We start from the raw sequence: 22,824 nt of genomic DNA, 5'->3' as shown, positions 1-22,824 counted from the left end.
TAACTATGATCCTAGTGTACACATTTTTTCCCCTGTTCTACTGAGATGTAACATGGCCAAAGTGTGTTTAGTTCAGTAGATTTTACACAAGCAACGTGCCTGTGTGACCTTCACAAAGACTGGAAGGTAGAATGTCTGCAGTGCTTTGGTAGGCATCCTTCATGCACTTTTTCTGTCCATTTCCCCCCCCTCAATGTCAGGTAGGGAAGGGGCATCCACAATGTTGAATATAGCAGTAGTTCCTTCTTATTCTGTCCCTAGGGAATATTCCGTTGTAAACTCATGTCTGGACACACACCCCTAGTGAGTTATTTCTTCTCCTGTTTGTGGGCACTTGGGGTGACCCCAGTTTTTGACTAGATGAATAAAGCATTCATGAATACTCTTGTGCGTATCTTTAAGTGGACGCATGCCTTCATTGCCCCTGATACGTGCCCATGAGGTGAACTTCTGGGTCATTCCATGGGCTTGTGTTTAGCTTTAATAGAGGAAGCCAAACCACATTCCAGATTTCAAATCTAAGTCACCCACAGCAATGTCTGAGGATTCTAGGTGCTCCACATCCAGTAAATATAGCTTTTATTTGGCTCTTCATTATGATGACTATTTATCTGTATTTCTATTTTCCTAACCATCTCTTTTAATACGTGTTGAGTACTTGGAAAAGCGATGCCATAATTTGCTTAAATTGCTGTTGTTCTGATGCGAGGGTTGTTTGAGACCAGAAGTATAAAAGTTCATATAAGCTGAATATTATTTAAGATTTAAAAGAAGTAAATTATAGGTAGGTTGATTTTTTTTCCTAATGATGCTTCTGGTAACAAAACATAGGTCTATGTCACTGTTACAAAGGTAGCTTATAAGGAAGAGGGACATATGTTCATTAACAGTAGTTGAGTGTTGATGGTTTTCAGCTGTGAGTGGCAGCTTTCGTTGATAAAGGGGATTTAAGTAATCTTTTATTATTTCCACTCTTATTGCACTTGAGGAGGGTTCCTTTCCTGGATCCCATAGGCTGGAATTAGATTTGGTTCCGCAGCTGGCAGTGGATTTAGGCTGTGATTCATAGGGTTTGCAGATGCAGGGCTAGTGTTTGACCACGGGCGTTTGAGTCCTGGGTCCATCTAATGTTGGTGAGCGCTCGTGAGTGACTTAACCTTCACTGTCCTGGCTCAGTATTCTCCTCTCTAAGATGCGGTGATCATTGTACTTACCTCATCAGGTATTTGTTAAGGCTAAATGAAATAAAGCCTTGTATTTATTTAAGTTCTTTTTTTTTTTTTTTTTTTTTTTTTTTAAGTTCTAATGGTGCTTGGCACACACTACTCCCTAAGACGGTAGATCTGAGTTCGACCCTCACCCCAAGAGTTTCTTGTATATCCAGGCTAATTAAATGCAACGTTCACTTCAAGAGGTTTCAGCTTTTTACTTCCTATATTCTCTTTCCAGTGGGAAGGAGCACAAAGGACTGCGTTTCAGAGGCACGTTGACCTGTGTGGGGTTTCACTAGGGCTAGAAGGAGGCAGACAGCTGCTTTGGTGACACCGTCCCCACCTGTCCCCCAGCTTCTAGTTCTGCTTGTTGGCAGCTGCAAACTCTTTCCCTAATTTCAGACGCGTTTGCAGAAAATGATAAGCCTCATGTACTTCCCTTCAGTCAGACATGAAAAGGGAGGAACTTCCCAAAGTCTGCCCCCAGCAGCCCCACCTCTGCATCGTCTCACAGACTCAAGAAGGCCCCACAGGATTCAGATAAGCTGTGGCATTGGCAGGATTCGCCTCTGCGATGAGGCACCTTGCCAGTTATTCTTCAGCGTGATGGTGGCAGACTCGGTGAAGGCCATCGCATGGCCAACATCCCCAGGAACTTTGTGCCAAAAACCTCCACGAAAGTGCATCTGACCTGGGCAGGGTGTCTGGATAGCCAGATTGTTCCAATCTGATGTGCTTTTGTATTTCAGTCTTATCCCGTCCGGGGTCCTCCAGGTCAGGATCAACCAGAGAAGCTGATTCACCTCTGGCTCACTTGAAGCGTTTTATACCGGGCAGGGTTCAGCTACTTCCCAAACTGACTAAATCTTTGGGTAACTCTCTAGTTCATCTCCTTGCCGAGGGATGAGCAAGGATAAAAGCTGACCTGCGCATTCCCACCAGACCTCTTGGCCCCAATACAATTAGCACATCCATGTTTCAACCTACGCATTCTCTTTAAATTGGACTTTCTTCCCTTCCCTTTCTAATCTTTTTTTTTTTAATTTTTTTTTATGATAGTCACAGAGAGAGAGAGGCAGAGACACAGGCAGAGGGAGAAGCAGGCCTCCCTTCCCTTTCTAACATACATCAAAACAAAACCAATTCCGATGGCATTTCATATTTTGTCTGATATAAAAGGTGTTGCATTTTACTAATAAGTAAATGCAAGTGACACAGTTGTGTTGTTAACCATCAGGAAAGCCTTCAGTAGAATTTTAAGGCAGAACCATCTCATTAATATGTTAATTTTGCCTGTGGGATTGACTCTCAGTGGATCCGATGACCTCGGTCTGCTGCCCCTCCTTGCTAGAAATTGGATGTTGGGTTAAATGCCTGTGTAATGCAAGTCAAGATATCAATAAGAGAAATGACAGCAATGCTGATTGCCGCACAGCATGGGCATTCTGCTGGCTACAAGTCCTTGTGACCTTTCTGCCAAGATTGCTGTCGTAATAACAGACACATACTTCTTCAATCGTAGATGATGAAAGAGATTTTGTAAAGAGATGAACACATTAGGTCTGTCAGTAGTTGCAAAATTAATCCTAAAAATGCATTCGTTTTCCCTCTGACATTGGTTTTTCCTTCCTCCTTCGCTTTTTCTTTCATAGTATTTTTATTTTGTGACCGAATATAGTTTGGTACCAGTATCTATGAAATATGGGGAAAAGTCATTTAAACGGAGTGCTCATTCAACCACATTTATGCTCCTTTAAATTGCCAGCTAATAATCTACCTGGCCTGATCTGAGCTGGAATCTTTAACATGTGCTGCTCACCCAAACACACCCGGGTGGCTTCAGCATCTTTCTCCACTTGTCTATGTGATGTCACCATCCTCGTGAGAAGGGGAAGGACACAGGTAGTGTGATATCTTGCCCTTTCTCTTCCTAACTTCCTTCAACATTATGGGCAGTAAGTACGAGGCTGCTGTTGCCAAGGCCACCTGGGAATTGAGCAAGGAGTCAAGGTCTGAGTGGGAGGTTCTGGTGTAAGTGGGCAGAAAGCATCCATACTTGCAACCGACCCCAGGGCCCACGTTGTTCCTCCTGTTCCTGGAAAACCAGACATCCTTCTCTGCCCTCCTTCTGCTGGGCTTCACTTCCTCTCTCTGCCCTGAGGTTATTGCTATCTCTTTCCGCACCAACTCAGAAAAATCCCCAAAAGTGGTGTATATATATATTATATATATTGGTATATAATTATATATTATATATATATTATATATAATTATATATTATATTATAATTTATTAATATTATATAAGTGGTATATATATAAATATATATATATTAAATTAAGGTTAAGGATAAAGAGTATTATAAGATCCATACAGAACATTAGAAAATTAAGAGATCGCCTCTAGGATGACCATTCAAGACATCTCCTGCTAACATGTGCTTTACTTTCTCTGTGCCATGGATTTACTTTTTAACATGGGTGAAATTACATGATGCTCCTATAAGTGTACAAATGGTATACATTTTTGTTTCCAGCTTAGCGTTTTAGCTTTTGTTGTTCAAGAACATTTCCCGTGCTTTCATAGTGTCATTATAAGCATCAATTAAATACTTACTGGTTATAAAAATATAGATACCTTGGAAAATGCAGAATAGAAAAAGTAAACAAAATCGATTTCTATTTCTTCTTCTTGGGCTGACTATACTTCTTTCAAGGTCTTCTGAATACATAATTCGGGCTATTCTTTATATGGAACTTATATATTGGTTTCTATTAACTTGATAGATTCACTAAGTTAATCCATCATAGGATGCATGCTGTTTAATTAATCGTGTCTTTAGTGTGGGTTATTTGCTATTTCTTTTGTTGTTGTTACTATAATTAAGGTAATGATGAACATCTTTGTTTGTAAGTGTTTGATTGCATTTCTGATCATCGTTTTAGTATAGGTTCCCGTATATGGAAATATCATTCAAATGATATGAACATTTCAAAGCTTTATGCCTCATAACCAAATTGTTTTTTAAGAAGACTCTACCAATTTTATTTATTTATTATTTTTTTAATTAAGTACACTCTACCTCCCAACATGGAGCTCAAACTCATGACCTGAGATTAAAAGTCATGTGATCTATTGGGCAGCCCGGGTGGCTCAGTGGTTTAGCGCCACCTTCAGCCCAGGGCATGATCCTGGGACCAGTCCCATGTCAGGCTCCCCGCGTGGAGCCTACTTCTCCCTCTGCCTGTGTCTCTGCTTCTCTCTCTCTGTGTCTCTCATGAATACATAAATAAATAAAATCTTTAAAAAAAAAAGTCATATGATCTACTGACAGAGCCAGCCAGGCACCCCAAGACTCTACCAATCTCAACTCCCAACAAAAGTGTATAGAGTGTTTCTCATCTTAATTTTTTAAATTTTATTTCTTTAGTAATTATAATTAGATTGACATTTGTAATCTGCCCATAGCCATTTATATTTCTTCTAGTAGCTTCATTTCTATAGCAAGTTGAAACAACAATTTTTTTTTATAGCAACTTGCAGGGTCACCTGAGTGGCTCAGTCTGTTGAGCTTCTGACTCTTCATTTCAACTCAGGTCATGATCTCAGGGTGGTGGGATCGAGCCCCATGTCAGGCTCAGTGCTCTGTGAGGAGTCAGCTGGAGATTATCTCTCTCCCTCCCTCTGCTTCTCTCCCCTGAAAATAAATAAATACAATCTTAAGAAAAAAAAAAAACTGGCAGTGAGTAGAGACACACTGTCTACCAGCAATTGGTCTAGCACTGTATTTACATTGCTTCTGATTGTAATAGCCATTCATGTGCATAAATATTACTTGCTGTCTCGGTTTTATAGATGAGGAACCTGCAACACAGTAAACAGAAGCAACTTGCCAAAAGTTGTCCAACTAAAAAGTGTCTGAACCAGGATACCTGCCCAAGACTGAACAAGTCTAAAACCTGACTAGCTTTGTCACCAAGCTCCTACAAGGGAAACAAAGCAGCTTATTACATGGAAAACGCACACACACGCACACACCCTAAACAAAACAATGACTCACCTTACACCCTCAATGCTGTTACCACTGAGTGAGCATCATCCCGGCATCTCCTGGTGTGCATAAGTCACCAGGGAGGATGGAGGCACACATGGGTCAACAGATTGGAAAAAAATCTATGAAAATGAATAAGCAAACATGTTTTAAAATAATACCCACATCTAATGGTTTTTAATTTTATTTATGCAATTTATCCTGAAGAGAATTTGGTGTTTGTGTAATCATATTTTTAAAATTTGCCTTTGATTTTTCTCAGAACTGAAAGCAGAACAAATGATCACATTTGTTTTCTTGTGCATTTTTATAGCTTCTTGCTCTAACAGTCTCTCTCTCTAATCCATGTAGAGTTTATTTGGGTACACAGGGTGAGGTACAAAGCTGTTTTTTCCTTCTAAAAAATTAAATTAATTACCTAGGGGCATCCATTCGATGACTCTGCTTTTCCCTCACTGCTTTGTATTCCCTGCCATGTGAAATTTATATTAAGGGCTTCTAAAATGCTCTCCTCTCTGTTTAGGAAGCTCATATTCGTACCATCTACAAGAACTAATCTTAGAGACAGAATATCATAGAATCATTATGCTATCTTTTTTAAAAAGAAACTGGTCATTTAAATGACTTATTACATATCACCCTAAAGTATTATGATTCTGCACTGATAGTGAACACAACATGCAGGCACAGAGAGTTGGTTGTCATTTGTGCCGTTTGGACCAATCGAGCAGAGAACAAAAGTGTCTGCAATCACCAGGACAGTGAAATAGAAAACAATCCATGATGACGATGGACCATCACACCCATGAGCAGAAAATTCGGACAGCAGTCGTCCTGCTGAGGCTCTAGAGCTGCCATGTAGGAGCACTGGGTGTGTGCCCTCCAGGTGACCAGTGTTCCAGAATCATCCAGGTCTTTCTTTGTGAGAAGCTTCCTCGTGCCCTCTCCCCGTGCTGCCCCCATTCCCGGCAAAATCCAGGCTGTCGGGGCTCCTGCCACCCTCTCCTCTGCCCCATGTCCTCACTCCCCATGAGGTCCCACGTCTATGCTTGCCCTCCCAGTGGACCACAGGAGAGAGAGTTTACATCCAAAGCAAAAGGGTCACGAGGTACTCCCATTACTACATCCAAGTATTATGTTCTTCATTCTTCTCTATAAGAATTTCTTTAGGAAGGTCATAATATAATTTTTGTGAGGGCATGATTGGGTCTATCAAAACACATATCTGCAGCTTCATTGTGCCTTGCCTCATACTATTCTTACGTATGATGAAGTTGATGAAGAAGTCATGTGAGACCACGTCAGCTTGTGTATTAACTGGCAAGAGCCACTTGACAGGTAGGCACAGACCTCCTCTCCTTTGGTGGAAGGAGAGACAGAGGACTGTTTCAGAGAAACAAATATTCAATCACCCATGTACTGTGACACTGTAAACTTCAAAATCAGTGTGTTTTAATAATGTATCTGTGTTTGAATGAAGCATCAAAGAACATTTCTTTTCCCCTGATTTTCAGAGCCTTTGTATTAGACTTTAAGATAACTATTTGCCTCTTTTCAGTCCAAATTGGCAGTGACATGCTGAGTGGCCAGATTTCTGTGACCTGAAGTAGCAATGGGGGGTTTCATGTAAGAGACCTAAGTATGCTTGCTCACTGATCGTTTCCTTTCAGCACACAGACTTTGGATATTGGAATACTGGACATCTTCGGTTTTGAAGAATTTCAAAAGAATGAATTTGAACAAGTAAGTGGGTTTCTTTTGAAACTTTATAAGCTTTGATGTGGTTTTTTTATTAATAAGTTAACTCTTTAATTCAATAGGGACTGCAAAATTACTTGCAAATACAAAATTAAAATAAGTATTTTACTATCCTATTTTAAAATTTATATCCTGGGTTTATGGATATATTCATCCTTTTTGTGTGATCTGTAAACAACTGGCGTAATCTTTTTTTTTTTTTTTAAAAAAAACAGAAGCACTCATTTTATTTTTTTATTTTTTTATTTTTTTTAGAAGCACTCATTTTAAAAGATAGGATGACCTGCTATTTCAACCAAGTCACAGAGACAGAGGGCATTGCTATGTGAAATTAGGGCAAAGGTCTTCAGAAACTGTGGCCAAAAATCAGAATGGAAACAGTCCATTATGCCAAGTACTGTTATTCGTAGGATCATCTCTATGTGACACTCATTCATATGACTATCGGAAACTCATAAAAATAGATTCAAGAGGCACTGATTATTTTTAATCCATTTACAGTTTAGGGTACTTTGAAAAGCACTCGTTCTTTTTTTTAAGGATCTCCATAGTAATGTATGAATCATTTAATCAAAGTAAGTGTATCTAAAGATTAAGTGTTAAAGAAGAGAGTAGAAATAGAACCAGCCCCAGCCAGCAGAGAAAGGGAGGTGAACCTATGAAGAGGTGTAGGTAGGAAGAGAGAAAACCAGGCTGTACCACAGCATGGGAAGAGTTACATCAGTGCCGTGGTTTGGGAACGCTTTGAATAGTTACATCACTTGTTCAGCTTTATTTATTTTATTTTTTAAGGTAGATCATGTAGCGGTGAATGACACTAGATGGGACTTTGAAACCCAATTCTATGACTTTTACAAGAACTGTCCTGATCAAGAGGAAAAACCTGTAAAGAACCTGGATTTCCTTATCTGTAAAATCAGGACAGTAAGAGACTTCCAGAGCTGTGGGGTTGAACAAGATGACTGTTCTAGAGGTTCTGGTGTCATTTTCTAGCTCATGTCCCTGTGTAAGAAATAATGGAGAGCCACCGCTACTGTTATAAATGAGGACACTTGAAAAATCTTTTAAAATTCAGCCTTTTTTTTTTTTTTTGTCATAAAAAGTGGTGCAGCATCTTGTGAGTAGATCCTAAATCATGTTGACTCACCTAATCCAGGGTGAGTCATCATGAATCATATTCTTTACAAAACTTTTAGAAAGTCTGGTATGAAATACGACTAGGAAGACCACAGATTTCTTCTCCTTTCAGACTTCTGTATCCGGGGGTGAGTGGGAGGAGGAGGAGGACTGTGGTTTTGTTTATTCATCCCTTACTATAAGAAACTAGCAGTGCACAGAGGAAGAAGGTAGTTAAAAGACTGATCAGTAAAATGGCACAACAGATGTGAGTCTGCCAGCCTTGACCTAGATGCAGCTCTCAACACAGGTATTTGAAGGTCATCTGGCCAGCAGTATTGATTCCGGACATTTTTTCCTTAGGAAACATACAGGCTCTCAAGTCTCTAATGAGACTCCCTGGTTTCTCCATCTCCTGGTATGCAACATGCGGAAGCCACAGGTGGAGTCCATGCGTGCCCAACACCCTGCCTCACAAGCCACACAGTGATCTGTCCAGCCTGTGCTGATGACTGGGATGTACAAAACATGAGTGTTGTTTTCTTATGAAAACTTACTACTTTTACTACAATTTTACATACATCCCTTGTTCTTTCTTTCTGCTAAATATTTTAATTATATACTTTAGAATATATTCACAAGCTGCGATTTTCATATAACAAGGAATGGCATGTTTTCAAATCTAAAGAGTGGGTCTCTATTAAATACCAAAAGGTATGGGGCACCTGAGTGGTTCAGTCGGTTAAGTGACTGCCTTTGGTTCAGGTCACAATCCCCTGCATTGGGCTCCTTGCTCAGCTGGGAGCCTGCTTCTCCCTGCCATTCCCCCCTGCTTGTGCTCTCTCTCTCCTCCTGTCAAATAAATAAAATCTTTAAAATAAATAAAAATATAGGCAGATAAATAAATAAAAAATACATACATACATACATACCATAAGGTAGTTTTAGACACTTCTGGGTAAATCTCAAGATAAATTCTTTGGTTTAAATTATGAAAAAATATAAAAAAAAAAAGAACTGTACCCTTTTCCTAGATTTGCTTGGCTCTTGTATACAATAGTAACTAGGAGCCATTTAGAAGAATAAAATTATTTTCTTTGTGATGAATCCAAATCTCAACTTACAGTGGATTTAGCACATTTCTAAATTTGCATGTGAACTTATCACAAAGGCTTTGGTTTGAATGCTCCATTCTAGATTCTTGAGTTGCTGATAGTATGTGAACTTCTTCATTTTATAGTCTGCTTTTTTTTTCATTTTATATTCTATTGCAAACTTTCAACAAAATGTTTAACAAATCAATACTGTGTTCTGAATCAAACCCAGAATAATATTAGTACCTTTCTAAGTATTTATTTTATTCTTTTTTGAGCTTTTGTGACCCATCTATTGGCTCTTTGCTAGAACGTCAATTCCTATGGTGTTGAATTGTGTATTCAGGTACAGCATTTTGTATATAATAGAAGCTTAACAAATACAGTTGCAATTGAAATCTTAAGAATGAATTCATAAGAAAATATCTTCATAATGGATCTCCTAGTGGTTTCCTTGCTCAGGAATAAATGTATATATTTCAACTGTTCTTCCATAAGAAGGCTGACAAAGGTTTAGAACAGGGACAGTTTGAGGAGATAGCTAAGAAGCACTTCAAAACCTCAGCATCCCCAAGTACCTCTAAAAGATTTGACAGGCCTTTGCAGTTCTTTAGATGAGAATTTATTTCAGCTAATAGGAAATGCTAATCCTGTTTTCTTTGACTTTTAATGATTTGTTTCTATTTAGAGCTATTTTACATATTATAAGATCATATTTAGAATAAAATATATAACATTATATATATATTGAATCTACCATCCTCATTATTTAAATAATTACCTAATTACCAGCTCACTCTCTGTTATGCAATACTTGATTTTTTGAACCCTACTTCCTTTATCACATAAAGTTTATCTCTAGCTCTGGAAAAGTATCTCCTAAGGCATTGAGGGAGAAGCCCCTCCAGCTGACCCTCTGGCATCACCCAGTCAATGATTTCCAAGATTGTAATGCCCAAGAGACAGAAAGATAGTGAACAAGACAAGGGTATCCCTTACACAGTGATGCTAGAAAGGAGAAAGCACTTCTCACTTTCTTCTTCCTTTCGAGGCATTAGAAAGTGAGAGAGAGAAGTAAAAACATTTCTACTTCCAGATGTGACTATGTATTTGGAAAAGGGAGAAGACTGAAGGAGACATCACTGTAAACAACACAAGGACTTGATACTTGATAGAGAAGCTAGTTTCGGCATGAGCATGCAAAACCAGAAATTCTTTTTTTTTTTTTTTTAGATTTTGTTTATTTATTCATGAGAGACACACAGAGAGAGGCAGAGACACAGGCAGAGGGAAAAGCAGGGTCCCTGCAGGGAACCTAATGCAGGACTCCATCCCAGGACCCCGGGGTCATGACCTGAGCCGAAGGCAGACACTCAACCACTGAGCCACCCAGGCACCCCTAAAAAAATAGCAATTCTTATGTAGCTTAAAAATAACATGTTAGAGGCACAATGGAAAGTGAAGACAGACTGACCTTGTCAACATGAAGTAAGTAGCCTAAGTGAGGGGCTGTGTAGAAGGCTCCTGAAAGTCTCCACTTGCACACAAACAAGTGGAGAGATGAACTGATTTCTCAGATGGAAGGACCTGCTGTCTAGAGATGCCAGTCCTCCCCAACCCATGGCACATGTAGCCCAGGGCAGTCCCACAACAGATAACTGAAGAATGGATGGCATAATCAGACCAGCTCAGTCCTGCCACTCCCAATAAATATGGAATCAGGTAGTGAGTATCAGTGACTGCTACCCTTGGAACAACAGACGCACCCAAAATGCCTATCAGGTGTTCTTGCTGAGAAAGAAGGCAGAGAAAACCTGAATATAATGAAGTTTCCTGAGCTAATTGCTAGTCACCAGGAACTGGGAACAGAGGAACATAATAAAATAAACCATGAGGATACACTCACAAATCCAGCATATGGGAAGCCATACAGGACAAATGATTAATTCAACAACATATAAATTGCAAGGGTAAAAATATAGAAGAAGGTGGGTAGCCTATAGATTCAAAGAGATTTAAGAGATATAGAGGTCAGTTAAATTTATGGACATTATGTCGATCCTTGTTTACATATAAAACTAATGTAATGTAAAATCTGGATATTTGATGAAATGAAAGAATTATAGTTGATAGAAAGTATGTGTGTTAAAGGTACTGTGGATGTGTTCTCTAAGTCCTAGTGTCTTAGAGAATTATACTAAGATACTTAACAATTAAAGAGAATTCCTTGAGATGAGTCTAGTTTTGAGGGTAATAGAAAAATAGGTAAAGCAGAATTGGCCACGAGTTGATAATTCTTTAGGTTTGCTGCTGGCAGATGGGGGTTCATTACGTTGTTCACCATTGAATATGCTTAAAACTGTCCATAATATACAATTTTAAGTAAATGATAATATTTTGAGATTACATGAATATTATAATAAATGATAGAATAGTTATGCACCCAATAAGTGGGATTGCAAAGCCCTACATGCTACAAATCTTTACCAAAGACACAAAGAACAAAGTCATGAAAAGTAACGATTTAACATTCAATAATTTTCCTAAATTTCTCACTACATACTTAAAATGCAGCTATGTATAATGAAATACTTAGAGCTACAGAGTTTAGTAAAATTGCATATCAGCAACCTACTGTAAGAATATAGAGAATTTGGGCAGCCCGGGTGACTCAGTGGTTTAGTGCTGCCTTCAGCCCAGGGCCTGATCCTGGAGACCCGGGATTGAGTCCCATGTCGGGCTCCCTGCATGGAGCCTGCTTCTCCCTCTGCCTGTGTCTCTGCCTCTCTCTCTCTCTCTCTCTCTCAATCTCTTTCTCTCTCTCTGTATCTCTGTCTCTCATGAATAAATAAATAAAATCTTTAAAAAAAGAATATAGAGAATTTAAAGAGAGAATACATTTGTTCAAACTTAAAGGTTCCATTGCAGAAGATAAAATTGTGATATATGACCTATCTTTATGCCAGGCTTCATCTAAGCTGATTTCAGAAGAGTTGTCAAGGATTTGAAACATTTCCTTGCTTACAAACCCGTTTCTAAAAAGTAAGATTTACTGGAAAGTCCAGATGAACAGTAATTCAATCAGGCTTATGATAAGTGTTCAAACACTAATAAAGCCAGATACCTTGACTTCTAAAATTTTATGAAATGATATTATATATTTTGGCAACCTCAACCTCAAAAAAAAACCATAAAATTTTCAGTTGTGAAATTACTATCCTAGAAATGATGCGAAGGTAAATCACACCTTTAACAGGGAGTATCCCATTTTACAGATGGTAAAACTGTAAGTGCTGCAGTCTCTACTGTGTGATAGAGTATTAGCAGCAGCAGAAAAGATCTGTTTTCCTGGCTGATTGGCATCAGGACAGTGTACGGTTAATTCATTCAACAAACATTTGTATAAGTAAGAAATTCCAGACCCTGTTCCAGGTACTAAGAAATGTGCAGGCCGGGGCACCTGGGTGGCTCAGTGATTGAGTGTCTGCCCTTGGCTTAGGGTGTGATCCGGGGGTCCTGGGATTGAGTCCCACATCAGGGTCCCTGCAGGGAGCCTGCTTCTCTCTCTGCCTCTGTTTCTGCCCCTCTCTCTGAGTCTCATGAATAATAAGAATGAGAAGAAGAAGAAGAAGAAAGAAGAAGAAGAAAGAAGAAGAAAGAAGAAGAAGAAGAAGAAGAAGAAGAAGAAGAAGAAGAAGAAGAAGAAGAAAGAAGAAGAAGAAGAAGAAGAAGAAGAAGAAGAAGAAGAAGAAGAAGAAGAAGAAGAAGAAGAAGAAATGCACAGGCATTGCGGTGTGGTCTGTAAGATGCAAATGGAAGAAGGACCAGTTCTAATCTAATACCATGGGAGAAGGACTAAGAAGCCTTCATGAGGAAAATGTTGATATTTTAGCACCAAATATGGCAGAAATCCAGTACAGTTGTCATCATAATTAATGTCCTGACAACTATTAGGTTTCAGTATAGATCCGGGGCACCTGGATGGCTCAGTTGGTGAACCGTCCAACTTTTGATCTCAGGGTTATAAGTTTAAGCCTGCATTGGGCTCCACACCAGGTGTAGAGCCTACTTAAAAAGAAAAAAAAAAATAGCTTTCAATATTGATCCACTTACCACTCTATTGATTGATCTATGAAAACAAAAAAATATTTTATTGTTAAGTCTCATCACATTTAGATCTCAAAATTATACATACATTAAATATCCAACTCAGTTTAAGAAGAATTTGAATGAGAATATTTAGTTTCTTTACTTAGCAGAACTAGTAGAGTACTATTCAGGTTCTATAGAAAAACAGTAGTTAAATAATGAGATGCTATTTTAATGTACTTCTTACAATAATATTGGTTTTTTACAGATTTTATTTATTCATGAGACACACACAGAGGCAGAGACATAGGCAGAGGGACATAGGCAGAGGGAGAAGCAGGCTCCCTGGGGGAACCCTGACGTAGGGACTCAATCCGAGGATCTGGGCATCACTACCCAAGCCAAAGGCAGACACTCAACCACTGAGCCACCCAGGAACCCCTAATATTAGATTCTATTTCTTAAAGACAGAATGGCTAGAAGTCTTGAGTGAGGGTGCCTGGTATGACCAGTAGAGCGTACAACTTGGTTTCAAGACCATGAGTTCAAGCCTCATGTTGGGTGTGGAGCCTACTGAAAAAATACATACATACCTACATATATACATAAATATAAGATAAAACTAAGAAAAGGAAACAAAATAAATGAGACAGGGAATAACAATTTTAAGTATGTAAACTACATTTAATGACATTTTCCCCTCCAGACACTACAACATTAAAAAATATCACCATTTTGGTGTTAAGGAAAGCAAAGCTCAGATAATTTAAGTAACTCACAGAAGGACACAGCATGAAGCTCTGAATTCAGAACTGTCCCAGAGCCACAGGTTCTCTGAAGCTAGACTTGATTGTGTATTTTCATCCTACATCTTCTAAACTGCTGCCCATCCATGAGTATATTTGCTTGCATTTCTCTTAGGGCGCAACATTATTTATTCTGTTAAATATAGAAATAAAAAACTTAATAAATTTATTTGGCATCATTTTTTCCTATAGTGGAATATTTCACCAAGTCCTTTTACTATGTATAAATAAATTAGAGAATGCAAGTGTATCTTCTGTATTGCAGAGCGATTAAGAGGAAATGTTTCAGGATGTCGGAAGAAGAATGAATGGGTTTGAAAATATCCATCAGGTCACCTTAGACAAGAGTGAACTGAGTTCTTTCAGGGATGACCAACCAAGGAAAAGCTTACATTTACAGTGACAGCTGTTTGGATAGAAAGCCCAAATGTGCTGATCAGGAGTATAGATTCATTTAGTTTTCTGCTAATAAATAATCAATAATGGCTACAAGTTCTCTAGCCCCCACTATGAGTTGGGTCCTCTTTCTGGATGATCTCTGACTCTCACAGCAACCACCTGGGGAAGGCTTTGCTGGCCAAGTGGGCAGTGTGGATGTGCATCCATCTGGCCCCAAGGCCAGTGCTCCTTGTACTAGCTTATCCCTCTGCCACCTTGTGACCACTATCCTGAAGAGCTCGTTATTTATGGAGTACCTCTTAGCTTTGCATTTAATCCTGAGTAATGACAACTACTTTAAAAAGAATGAATATTTTGGTAGAAATTATGTATTGATTATTGTTTTCAGGCCTACATTAACAAGTTAATATGAAACGAGAAGGCATATTGATTAAGATGAGATTTGTTGCTAAATACACACACACACACACACACACACACACTTATCTTTTGTTGAAAAGTGATGAAGAGTATAGTGCCCGACACTTTAAAATATGAGAATTTTGACCAGAAGTTACATTCCCAACAACTGGGTATGGCTTTTATGTAAATAGAGGGATATATTTTATGGATAAGGTAGCATACAAAATATATAAAAATATAGTTTTTCTTTTCATTTGTAGTTTCCAATTCTGACCTTAGTAGATTATGATGTAGAATATAGCAGTCCATTTAGCCAATGGGTTTATTGTTGGCCACCCCTCCTGTCAACCCCTCAAATCCCAGAGTAGTAATTACTCCTATTAAAGGAGAATACAAGTATGAATTAAGCCCATTAGAATTTGAATTTATTTTGTGAGCTTGTGTGGCTCTAAGTAAGAGAAGCACTAAAAGAAATGTTGAGACAGAGTTTGCCTGGATAAAAACAATGCATTTTTTAAAGATCTATTTATTTATATATTGAGAGCGTGAGCATGGGGAGGGGCAGAGGGAGACAGAGTGTCTCAAACAGACTCTGTGCTAAGTGTGGAGCCCCACGTGGGACTCGATCCCACGACCGCGGGATCCTGAGCTGAGCTGAAACCAGGAGTTGACCGCTTGGCTGATGGAGCCACCCAGGCACGCCTGAATAGAAACAATGTTTTTACGCCTGTGACGTAACTTCCACCTAGCTTTGCTTAAAACCTGTTCTGCAGTTTGATTTTGAAGTTTCAAAGGGCAACCAAAAGGGCCAAGGACATTTGGTTTGTTTAGAAAAGAGTAATCCACCAAAGAGAAGTGGAGGGGCAGGGAGACTGGAAAGGATGAAACCCAAGCCCATCCAGGGAAGACACCACAGCAGCAGTAGGGCCTGGCATGGGTGGGCACTCAGCTCCTTCCTGCTGACTAGGCTCCTGGAGGGAAGGGGCCCAGCATGCGGCGTCTACACAGCTCCCTGGGCCTCTGGTACATGACATCAGTAGAGGCACTGTTGTCTATCAGTTTGAGACAGATGGTGCTAAGGGAAAGTAAACAGGCCCTCCCAAACAAGGACAGAGAGAAGAAAGGCCTCTACCATCATAGGATATTCAAAGAAGGCAAAATAAATTACAGATTTTAAAAGCTGAAACAAATCAGAGAGGTACCATTCCCTCACCAGCCTCTGCACCTGCTGTTTTATAGACAATGTGTCAAAATCAGGAATGATTGGTTTGTTGGGTAAAGAACATAGAGCAATCTAACAAGCCCTGAGGCATGCTTTGAAAAAGTAAGATAGAGATTCACAGTATAGGTGGCATAAGGAAAGGCCCTGAGAAGTCCTGCAGAGAAGACCATTACCTTAGGTTGGCTCAGTGTTTCTCCAGTGGGGTTCTGATATAGTGTTTTTTAGACAGTGTCAATTGACATTTCATTCAATTAGTGTTCTGCTGAACACGTGCTGAAAACACAGAATATCTAAAATCTGACATCATTCCTGCACAATCTGACATCCCATTACTGTAGTCTACAGACATATCTGTATTAATTGAGAAACAAATCAGTGAATGGGTTGTGTGTGTTCTGTGCTATAATCTCTTCCAGTATGTTCACCATATCTACATATTAAAATCCCCTGGAAAGCTTTTGAAATATATCAATGTCTAGGCCTCACTCTGACTAGATTGGTTTGGGGTCAGGCTGAGACATCAGCTTTTTCGAAGAGCTCCAGGGCATTTCCAGTGTGCAGTAAGAATGTGAATTGCTGTCTAATGTCTAGGGCTCTGCCTTCAACTGGAGTCAGCTTTAATTAACCTCCTGCTTTAATTTTGTGATGTAAATGTCATGCTCTATTATATTTTTGCTTCAGAGATATTTCACTGAGTAATAAAAGTAAAGGGAGAACAGTTGGCGAAAATTTACTCAAGAAATTAAGTTTGTCATTAATACAAATGATAGGCCATCTGGATAAGCAATAATGTTCTGTTACTAAAGAGTGTTTCCAAGGGGTGCATAATTTTTATTATTAAACCAGTTAGCAACGGCACTTAATGTACAAAGCATGTATTTTAATCAGAGAAGGGTGCACGCTAATTAAACAGTCCTTAACAATTGCTCATTTTCATCTATGAATACTTACCTTCGCTCACATTCAGGCTGCTCGGAGGAATACCCAGAAATTTAGTGGAACCCAATTATGATTCTGATGGATGACGTCAAAAAGTAAAAATGATTGCTTTGCACTGAAGTCGATCATATTCTCAGTTATCAATGCATTGATGCTTCTAGATATGAAAACTAATTTTCCTGTAAACATATTTCACTGTATCTTTCTCTGGTTGTGTCTAATACACACCCACATAGGCACACACCACACAGCAGTTCAGTGAAGCTGAAGGAGGGGTAGGCAGGCTCTGGCCATGAGTGGGGCCACCTATTTTGTGGATGGGATACATTTTTTTTCCATTTTCAACTAGATATCTGACATAGGCTGTTATATTCATATTAGCACCCTTAGCTACATTTCCTGGCAGTGTTGACATTCATGCTACACTGCTTCTTTTACATTTTTTTTCTGTTTTTTTTTTCCTTCTTTCTCTTCTTTTTCTTTCTCTCTTTTTTTTTTTTTTTTCTTTTACATTTTAACTTGGGTTCAAGCAGTGGGTGCTTTGAACAGTATAGGATTAGGGAAAGGCAAACTGTTTTGGTAGAAAAGTGTAATGTACGCATTACTGCAAAATGTTTGAAAACTATTCCACTTTGAACTGTGCATACTCCTCGTGATTTCCTTTACTGCTCAGCATTGCTCTTCTCTTAGAAACACGAAAACATTTCCGTTGCGGAGAGCATCATTGTAATGAAGGCTGCAAGTCAAAAATCCCTCCACAGCCTACTCAGCTTTATACATCCAGCTGGCATTTTCCCTATGGGATTTTAATAAATTACTTCTTCTTTTCCCCTCCAAATACAAAGAACATGATGTACAATAGAAGATTCAGGTGTATTTTTCTGATTGCTCCATGTCACAAAATACTGTCTGATGCCTCAGCTTAAAAAATTGAGGCTCGGTAGAGAAGCTGGATGTTTTATGAGTCATCATGACCAGGAGAGTAAGAAATTGAGTTATTGTATCCAAAACCACAGGCCAAATCCTTTTTATGTTAGCCAAAGTTTGGCAGATTACTTTAGGCCTTCCTGGGGGGGGGGGGGGAGAAGGGAAGAAAAAAGATGTACTCTGACCCCCTCCAGCTCCTTCTAATTTTTCTGTGACTTTCACTACGCTCCCACTTGGTATCACCATTTTCACTGAAACAGCGGATCAATTCGGCAAAGCCAAGACTCAACTCAACTAATATTAGTATTAATATTTTATTAATATTAGTTAAATAATAGCAATTGAAAGCTCTGTTTGTATAATTTTACAAAAAGCCTGAGTCAGTCAGAACAGCCAGGTATATCGGGAGATGCGCAGCTATGAAGCAGTCAAGGGTGAGAGGATTCAGGCAAGTTGTCATGGAAAGTAGTTTCTGCAACTACAGGCCTGCCGTCTATTGTGAATGCAGAGTGATAAGAGAATCCTGTTCAACGTGTTTGAGACATCCACATCTAAGTATTTTCAGTTACTGAAAATAGAGATACATGTCCTGTAATTTGGGTGTTTCTTATACAATAGAGAATCATCCAGGGATGTTCTTGTTTTGGAATACTTCATCAGACAGTAATCTATCAGACAACACACAGTAACAGGCATCTCCTTATTTTTCATGGCTTCGACCTTTATCTCCTGAGCAATTCATTTCTTAAAATATATCACATGTGGGCATATTCTCCAGAACCACTTATAAACCACTTCTTTGGTAGAAGATCGGACTGCTGAGATACAGAATCGACTTATGTCTTCTTAAATGATTTCATATATTTTTTAATATCAAAAAGTTGGAAAAATGACAATTGTATTTATCATATAATTAAGGAGAGTATTTTCCGGCGGTTTCATTCCATAATGGAGTCATTTATTTTCTGTTCATTTACTGAAAATATTTCATCCCTAGTTTTTAACAGCCTTTGATAGCTTTCCTTCATCTTTAGTAACAACATTTCTTCATTATTAGAGGAGTATAACATCTGATTAGATTGGGGAAACATCTCAAAGTATTATTTTTTAAACAAAGTGAAATAAGCTCTTAAAGTCTCCATTTTTCTTGTCTACCAACAGTTTTCAGAAATTTCTGTTTTTCATTTATGACAAAATGAGAGTAATGAGTAAATGTATTACTTTCCTGGTGGGGCTGCTACAGTGAACAGATGCTACACAAGTTTTATGGAAGGGGCTTGTCTTTCCAGAATCACTGCTGGAGATTTATACTCTGGCGAGTAAGCACAGATCTGGGTCGGCTGGTCTCACTCTAGTTTCAGTGGAACAAAGCAAGGGGATGAATGTGCGAGGCTGTATCAGTTACAAGGAAGGAAGGATTTTCCATATGATATTTAAATAATGAGTTCCGTCTCTCTCTTTGCCAGCTGTAATGTGCAGACTTATTGGTCTGTGTCCATATTCAAACTGTTTTTGCCTTAACAACCACACATGTCAAGTTCAATGTCTTATGTGACATGTTGTCACCGGAGGTGGTTGTAATATTTTTATATCCCGAGAATTGATGGGTGAAAGTGAGGGTTTGTCAAAGAAAGCTTTAACATAAATATGAAGCACTTCCAATTTTACCAGTATCTCAGGGACTCTAGTTGTCAAGGGACAGAGAGCAGTTCTAACAACCACTGGCCAAATCAGACAGAAGGAAGAAACCCAACTTTTATCCTCAATTGTTGACGAGAGCCCAGATATAATTTCCTTTTGGAAAATTTTAAAATACTCAGCTGTATTTTAAACCCCAACTTTGTAAGTTAGTGTTAAAATTATATTTCTTGTCTTTAAATTGAATAATGAGACCGTAAGAAGTCAACAATATCAGGTGAAACTCTTTTCTTTGACTTCTCAAGCGGCACTGTAACAATCTGAATAGACTAATGAATGGGTGTGGAACATTCTTGAGTCAATATGTCACTGACCTGAAATCGTCCCAGAACGAGTGGATTTGCATGGCCATAATTGTTTTCTTTCTCCCCTCCAATAGCTTTGTGTCAACATGACCAATGAGAAGATGCACCACTACATCAATGAAGTACTTTTTCTACACGAGCAAACAGAATGTGTACAAGAGGGAGTTGCCATGGAAACAGCTTATTCTCCTGGTAACCAGGCTGGAGTTTTGGATTTTTTTTTCCAGGTATTCATATAATATAATTAGATACTTTGCAGGATTTAAATATATTGGAGACAAAGAATTTTCTTTCAAGGGGCCTTTATTTGGAGATATCTTTATATATGAGACTTTGCTTTTTTTTTTTTTTCAGAAATTTATTTTTTTCAGAGCTGATTTAGGAGGACAAGTTACCCTTTTCTGAAGGGACATTTGAGGGATTATCAGTTCATTGAAAGGACTAGAAATACCAGATAATTTTGTTATAAAAATATTCAGCATTATTTTTGTCAATAAAACTCTCCTTGGCACAGTTCCAAATCCCCAGTGTACAAAATTAATATTTTATAAGACAATAGTAAGACTAACAAGATCATAGAACAGATTCAGTGAATCTTTTAAATTTTTCTTCAATTTATAATTTGAAATATGGAAAACCATTGATAGATCTGTATATGGACATACAATCTTAGGACATCTGCTAGTGTTGACTCTTAACCTTTATTATCTCTACCGTATAATGCAAGAATCTTTGCCTCGATATCTTTATCATAAAAACAAAAATCTCCTACACAAACAGCAATCCCTCTGTACTAATGTAGAAAGACATGATATACACCTATCAATAATATCTCTACAATGCTTGAACATTGCTTAAGCCTGCTACCTTTCAGCCACTGGAGAGCATAGGATGCAATTTCCTACCCTTTATTTCTATAAATGTAGATTTATATGCTTATTTTACACATTTGCCTAATATGTAAAATATTCTTCTCCTGTTGTCTGCTCGTCAACATTCTTTATTTTAATGACAGAAGAAGCCCTCTTCCTCCAGGAAGCCCTCCTTCATCACGACACACATGGTATATAACTTCTCTATGTAAGGTTTAAAAATGTCTTCACAGCGACGGCAGTATATAGTGAGCTGTGTATGGAAAGTCTCAGACACCTGCTGCCCTCATTCTCGCTTGTGGCTATATCCTTGAATGCTAACCAGTGGCCAGCAGCATGACCTTCTTTCTATCTCTTCAATGGCTATCCTAGAGATCTTGCCATGGAGTGATTATTTCCATAGGAGGACACTCGTCAGTTGGAAATGAGAGTGGGCATTTTTGTGACTACACTTTGATACCCATAAGAATGAAGAGCTATACCAAGTATAGGGTGAAGCTTGGATGTACCTGCAAATATGCATACCAGGGAGGTGTACCCCACAATATAAAGGAAGCTTCTTGTTTCCTTCTTGATTACAGTACCTGCAATCCTCTCCTGCTCACAGACATCTGGATTTTTGCTTAAGCCACATTCATGTTTCAACAAACATGCATTTGTCTTATGTCCATGGAGGAAGGGATCAGATTCTCACCTGACTCTCCACATGTATAGTGCATTTTGGAACTGTTGATCTTCATTGATTTCTGTTGTTGAGGTGAAATGGCATATACTTTGCACAACAACTCCATCTCGCTTAAGCCTTTACTTCTGAAGGAATTGAGAGCCATTTTTTATGACTTCTTTTCCATGTTCTGTTTTCTTCTTCAGACACATCAGCAAGTTTCCAAGTCATAGTTTGACTATCACCATTCTTTCATGGCTTGGTATCAGACATCCAGAAAACATAATACATATGAATTGTAACACTTTTGGAGACAATACAAATTGTAATCCTTTAAAAAATATCTCATTGGTATCCGACTACTCTATCCTTGGAAAATATCCTCTTGCTTTTGGAGTAGAGCAGTTTGGCTATATTGGAAGCAATCACTTCCCTTGTACTATGTGGGGCCTTGACTTTGAGTTACTGAAACACGCACTAAATCTCTAAATTCTAGCCTCCAAAGAGAAGGTCTGTCACTGCCCTGAAACATGAATGCCCATGCAACACCCTTAACTAGTCCATTTACCCCTCCATGCACAGAGCATGTCTGTGCATACTCGAGTGTGTGTGAGAGGAGTGTAAGCGTAATAGCACATGAAGGAGCATTGTGGCACGATACTCAAATGCACAGGTGAAGAAGCAACTTATGCTCTTAAGTATCACCATCTTACTCTTCAGCAAATAGGTTTTACAAATTGAAATGAAGAACCTGATCTTTCGAAACATCCCAAGCATGACCGGTCCTTGCCAACTCCTCATTGACTTTTCTTTTCGGGCTTCTCTCCATCCATTTTGTGTACCTATACTTTTATTTTTGCACCTCTGGGCTCTTTATAGGGTCCCAGGTTATCTGAGTATGTGCCATACAGTGGACTTCCTTCTCCACACCCCCTGACCAATCCACCTCTGTGTTGGTACCACAAGTCTCTGGAGGTGTTAGTGACCTAGGTCTTTTGCTGAGGTGTGTCAGCTTGCTTTTTGTAGGCCTATCCAATTCCTTCCTGGTGCTCCTTTCACCCTTTGCCAGTCCTTCTTCTCCTTCCTTCCCAGGGAGGCTGTCTGTCTGCTCACTCCAGAGATAACCTTCAGTTGCCAAATGTCCTGCAAAGGGCACCCCTTGGTAGGTGAGTGCCCACCGGGTATAGAGCCTTCCCATAGCTGCCACTTTCAACCTTTCTTCTCTATGGGTGGCACTAGAAGTATTCCAACTTTTGCATACCTGAGACAAC

The 22,824-nt window shown here is 38.9% G+C and overlaps 1 protein-coding gene and 1 long non-coding RNA gene across 8 annotated transcripts in view; one reads left to right on the top strand and one right to left on the bottom strand.

Annotated features, from left to right (window-relative positions):
- LOC140607838 (uncharacterized) overlaps nt 1-20,221 on the bottom strand; it is a 60,189-nt gene extending 39,968 nt beyond the window's left edge. For 2 of the 7 annotated variants that reach the window (XR_012009744.1, XR_012009746.1), the window contains exons 1-3: nt 20,027-20,194; nt 14,099-14,258; nt 5,272-5,384 (exon numbers count right to left, since the gene is read on the bottom strand). This is a non-coding gene — a long non-coding RNA (uncharacterized lncRNA). Of the gene's footprint in view, nt 1-4,644; nt 4,909-5,271; nt 5,385-13,982; nt 14,259-20,026 lie in introns of those variants that run through there. The other 5 variants (XR_012009745.1, XR_012009748.1, XR_012009747.1 and 2 more) reach the window with 4 other exon arrangements.
- The window catches only part of MYO16 (myosin XVI), a 480,319-nt gene that overhangs the window by 288,245 nt on the left and 169,250 nt on the right, over nt 1-22,824 (top strand). Inside the window, exons 21-22 of the mRNA XM_072782401.1 lie at nt 6,933-7,005; nt 20,092-20,244. Coding sequence (XP_072638502.1) covers nt 6,933-7,005; nt 20,092-20,244 — 226 coding nt within the window. The remainder of the gene's footprint in view (nt 1-6,932; nt 7,006-20,091; nt 20,245-22,824) is intronic.

Source organism: Canis lupus, chromosome 17 (assembly GCF_048164855.1).
Source record: "Canis lupus baileyi chromosome 17, mCanLup2.hap1, whole genome shotgun sequence".
In the NCBI taxonomy this organism is placed as follows: domain Eukaryota; kingdom Metazoa; phylum Chordata; class Mammalia; order Carnivora; family Canidae; genus Canis; species Canis lupus.
Note: the sequence above shows the minus strand (reverse complement) of the source record. Positions and strands in the feature narration are given on the sequence as shown.